General features: G+C 29.6%; 1 protein-coding gene across 1 annotated transcript; it reads right to left on the reverse strand.

Moving 5' to 3' along the window:
* Positions 1-350: 350 nt before the first annotated feature.
* Positions 351-4,134, reverse strand: LOC108868850. The gene has a single exon (XM_033274113.1). The coding sequence runs from the start codon at positions 2,403-2,405 to the stop codon at positions 1,755-1,757; it is 651 nt and encodes a 216-aa protein (XP_033130004.1). The 5' UTR covers positions 2,406-4,134; the 3' UTR covers positions 351-1,754.
* Positions 4,135-5,522: the final 1,388 nt, after the last annotated feature.

Consider the following 5,522-nt stretch of genomic DNA (forward strand, 5'->3'; position numbering starts at 1 on the left):
TGAATAATTATTTATCCTCTATCCAAATATTTAAACCAAACCTATTTAAATTGGTTATCCAAATCCGAACCAAATCCTCAAAGATCTGAACTGAACACGAAATCCCAAAAAGACCCGAAAACGAACCCGAACGCCCACCCCTAATCTATATTTTATATATATATATATATCCTATATGTGTCATCATAGGTTACAAAATATGTGTTATCATACCATCAAATAAGTTTTCTTGTAATTAAAAATATTTTATACAATCATATAAATAATCACATATATTATATTTTAAAATTTAATGTGAAATATAAAAACCATAATTTAAGTTGGTGTTTGAAATTGGGCTTTGTATTGTATTTTTCTTATATATATTGAAAACAGTTGTATAATAGTTATTGGAAAATATGTTAGTAAAAATCAAATTTTGAATATATGTATATTTTTGAATGAATTTTTGATATAAATTAATTTTAAATTATTATTTATTTGAATATATATATCAAGTAACATAGACCCAATATATTGTAATGGACTTCAAATTGTTTTAGTAGCATAAGCCCATTATTTTTTTTCCTAATTTACTGCTATCCATGTGTCCAAACAATACTATTTTTTTAACTACTACCCATATTGCTAAACAATCTCAATGTGTACTTCAACTTTAATAATATAGATAATAATAATATGTGATGCAGCCATATATAAAATTAAACCATCAAACATATGACTCGATGACATACCACTTGTTAAGCATTAAAAACATTGAACAATATGCTTTTTTAAATTATATTCATCCGTCAAAAAAGGGGAAAAATGAGTTAACCAATTATGTCTTTACAGCCGTAAATTATAACCAATATATAAAGCAAACTAGATGCAAAACGTTGAGAAATAATCATGGTGTCAAGTAAAAACAAACGATATGAACATGCAGCTATATTCAATAAAATATTTAAGATAGCTATTGGTTATGACTATACGCAGCTATATAAAATAACAATAAAAATATGAATCCATATGTAAGAACAATAGCGTATGATGACAAATTGCAGCCGTAATGAAGCAATTACTCAAACGTATTCAAACATAATTAGCGAGATTGAGTTTAGCTTATAACGTCGATACGATCTCATCAGATACAATGATTTTCATTCTTTGAAATAAGGTCGAATCAATATGGTCGACTAAGAACTTATTAACTCAATCAATTAAGTATGCGTATGAATTATGAATCCACTCTTACAAACCATGAATTGATAATAAGCATGATTTGAAGAAGAATTGAACATAAACTAAAAATATATCAAGAATAAAAGTTTATATCTATTAACTCAAGATCGCTAGAGCTTCGTGTTGATATCATGTTGTAAATAAGAAGAGAAGAAAAAGAATTGATGTGTTTTATTCCATGAAAAATGAACTCATTATATAGAGATATAATATGAAGGTTTAGCTTGGAAACCAAGTACAAGTAAATCTTGATGAACAAGAATTTCTATAATCGACATCACAATATTCATAACAAAAAAAATAGATTTAGAAAATAATAAGTTGGAAGACATTAATGGAATGAAAAAAATCATTGATCATCAGTATTTTGTTTTTGAGCATTTAATACAATGTTGGACCCGGAGTCATATGTTTTATTGGTTCATCATTCAATCCGGTTTTTAAAACTGTAGTGAAGAAAAGCAGTTAATTGTTTTTTCCTATTTAATTTTTTGAATTGTTTTGATCCATCAAAACTATATTATCTTTTATCAAGAAACACAAGTTAAGCTATTGATGAGCTTCTCTGAATGATCCAACCATTTCATCACAACGTAATTTTTCACTTTCTTGTCGTCGCCTCCAAATATATTGCACAAAGCCTCAACATAGTAAGTTGGGAACTTCCCGTTCATTTTCAAGAAGAACATAATAATGCGTGTCTCGTCTCTGCATAACTGGTCTTTCATAACATCGAAATGAGATGTGTGGGAAGGCGAAGGAGAGAGTGATAGAGCAATTTTTCTTCGTATGCAATCTTCCACAGGGCTCTTAATCTTGGTTACCAGGGTGGTTCTTCTCATGCATGTTAAGCTATTGAAGAGCTTCTTGGAATGATTCAACCATGTCTTAGTAACGTATACCTTCACTTTCTTTTCATCATCTCCAAATATATTGCACAACGCCTGGACGTAGTATGGTGGGAACTCTTTGTTAAGTCTCAAGTAGTACATGATGGCTCGTGCCTCATCTCTGCACAATTCGTCTGACACCTCGAAATTAGATGTTTTTGAAGGAGGAGAGAGTGACCGGGCAATGTTACTTCTTATGCAAGCTTCCAGAGGGCTGTGCTTGGCTAAGGAGATAACAGAAATGGAAAGAACGACTAGGAAGAAGACAACGGAGCTCTTGGAGGTCTTCATTATTGCTTCTAGTTTATCTGTGGTGTTATAAGAGGGAAAAGTGCATGAACATCTATATATATGTTAGAGATTAGCTGAAACTGTAAATTGTCAGTCTTGAAACTTATTTCACATTAACTTCGTGTTCCATCGATTTTAAGTTGATATCAGTTTAATTTCATTTATGAAATTTTCATTAAGCCTGGCTTTGAAGACGTTTCGGTGAATGTCTTGGCTTTTCAACTGCAATTTTTTTGGTCCAATTCTCAAAAATCCTTATAAGTAACTTTACCACATACATTTTTTTTGACCCAAACCCAAACTTATGTTTATGTCGATTTTGATTTAAGATAATCTAATACATTTGCAAAGACTCAAATCCGTAGCTAAAGTTTGTGATATGTCAAACCGTTTTAATGTATTTCATACCTGAATAAGTATTTTTTTCACTTACAACCAAACCTGTAAGCTTCTCATTTATGCATTTAAAAAGATCATAACAAATATATGCATGCTATTTGTTTACAATACATGTGTGTAATGATTCTTGGTAAAATCTGGAAACGTTTAGTGCAACCTGTATTGGCTAAATCCGACCATATATATGAACACGTCTTCGCAAATTCTAGCTTCATATGCAATATATATATATATATATATATACAGTTTGCTAGTTATGTTCTTGTTATTTAAAGGACTAGAGGATCTGCGAAAATTGATTCATTCTCAAAGCAAATGGCTTACGATGACTTTTTGTTTCTTGTAATTTTCCGTGTCGACCAGAGAAAGAAGAAGTTTACATGATTGTAGTCTCTTTGTTCTAACGATTTTAATGAACAAATTTAGGAGTTATGATATTAGAAAGTGTGCTTTTGAGCACAGAGATTCTCCTCTCTTAATTGTCTACTAGATCTTAATCCGCGTTTTGAAACGCTTACAACGCGCAAAATATTTTATAATTAAATATTTCATTACCAACGTTACAAATATTTTATTAATTTTTATGAATTCTTTTCTGTTTAAATCAACGCCTTTATATCCAACGTTAAACTAGATCAGTAGACGAACCGGTGAATTCGATGATCCGATATATAATTCAGTTTGGATTTTAATAGATATCTATTACTTAAAAACTCTATAAAACTCACCGAAACATCTGCTTAGGACTTGAGGTTAATAAGTTGAACTGATGGATGACTGATACGTAACCCAATTTTTAATAAGTTGTTATTTAAAAATTTAAGTTAATTTAATGTTTGCATTAGATATTTAAATACTATTTAATTTTAATATTTCTATTATATGTTGTAACTCCAACTTGCTATAAAAAATTGTTTAAATTATTATTTTGTATTTATGTAAAATGAAAAAAATAACAAAAATATATTTAAAAACTTTACTATTTTCAAAATACCTTTTTGTATTTTTAAATTGATATATATATAATCATATATTACAATTAATTGAACTATTGATCTATGGTTCACCCAAATGTCCGGACCGAATCTTAAAACTTTGATTTAAACATATTTTTACTTTTTTATTTTCTTATAATATACATTAATTAAATTTTACCTAAATGATATATGACTTATATACTAATTCTTTATATATTGATCTTATCTTAAAAGCTAATATTATTTATTGTATGTTCTGTTACTTTTTATTAGGGGTGGGCACTTTACCCGATATCCGAAGTGGCACCCGAACCCGATCCGAAAAAACCGAACCGAAATCCGAACCGAAGTAGCAAAATACCCGAACGGGTATTGAATAAGGAGAGATTGGATACCCGAACCCGAACGGATAATACCCGAACCCGAATGGATATCCGAAGATAACCGAATATATGTATAATTAACCTTATGTTTCTAGTTTATATCTCTCATTTTATATAAAATATTTATATTGATACTACACATAATTTAAGTTCATATGATATACATACAATTCCGGAAAAAATGATTTGCTACTCACTTAAAATGCATGTCAAGTTTTTTATTTCAAAAATTAACAAAAAGTTATATCCAAAATTAAAAAAAAAATAACTAAATTAGTGCCTTTTTAGTTTTAAAATGTTATGTCCAAATCTATTAACCATTCAATCTATTAAAAATAAAAAATTAGTTAACTAAAAGTTATATTTTTAAATACAATAAACTTGAGAAATGAAAATTTTAATATTTTTTTTCAAAATCTAAATATCCGAACCCGATCCGAAATAACCGAATCCGAACTAAAAATACCCGAACCCGACCCGAAGTACAGAAATACCCGAACGGGTTCTAGACCTCTATACCGAAATACCCGAAAATCCGAAATACCCGACCCGAACCCGAACGGGTACCCGAACGCCCACCCCTACTTTTTATTATTTGTTTCTGGATTTGCAAAAGTGACGGACAGAGACAGCATAACAGCTGTAACTCTTGTTTTTATTCTATGACTTTGTTTGATCTTTTTAAATTAACAGTTTTTGCTTGTTCCGTAAGTTTTGATATCCATTTGATAATACCTGTAAAAATGTACAAAATGAATGTAGGATTACTTCTTCCCAGAGAAAGAGAAGGATTCACAAAAGCCGCATGTTACAAAGAGCATTACAATTTAGCACCCTAAAACAAACATTAAAAGATAACAATATTAAAACTCCACGATATCTAAAAATAACAATATTATGGTTTAAAGTTTCAAAGAGTAGTATATGAAATTTGGTTATCCTTTTTGTTTGAAAAAATTATCTACAATGTTTCACAAAATTTGTCATTGAATTTCTTCCATGTGTGAATGACATTAACTTGAATGCACAAAGTTGTTCTGAAGCTTAATTTCAGAAAGATATGACAATACTTTTTTAGAAGACATTTTGTATGAGATATTGTTTTTACTCTCGTGTTATACATAAGGTTGAAATGGTTGTATAAAAACTAACCCAATCCGACCCAACCCATAAACCTAAATTTAATATGGTGGCAACATCACAATCGGTAACATCACAATCGGTGGCAACATCACAATCGGGTTTAATTGATTATAAACTTAGTTAGTGGGGTCATTCTGTAGTTTAATAAACCTAAATCCAAATTAACAAAAACCAACCTGACCCAACCCATAAACCCTAGAATATTTTATCTCCAA

This window comes from Brassica rapa, chromosome A06, assembly GCF_000309985.2.
Source record: "Brassica rapa cultivar Chiifu-401-42 chromosome A06, CAAS_Brap_v3.01, whole genome shotgun sequence".
NCBI lineage: Eukaryota > Viridiplantae > Streptophyta > Magnoliopsida > Brassicales > Brassicaceae > Brassica > Brassica rapa.

Excerpts from the sequence above, each read along its gene's own strand:
- LOC108868850 (XM_033274113.1), bottom strand. The coding sequence starts at position 2,405 with ATGAAGACCTCCAAGAGCTCCGTTGTCTTCTTCCTAGTCGTTCTTTCC.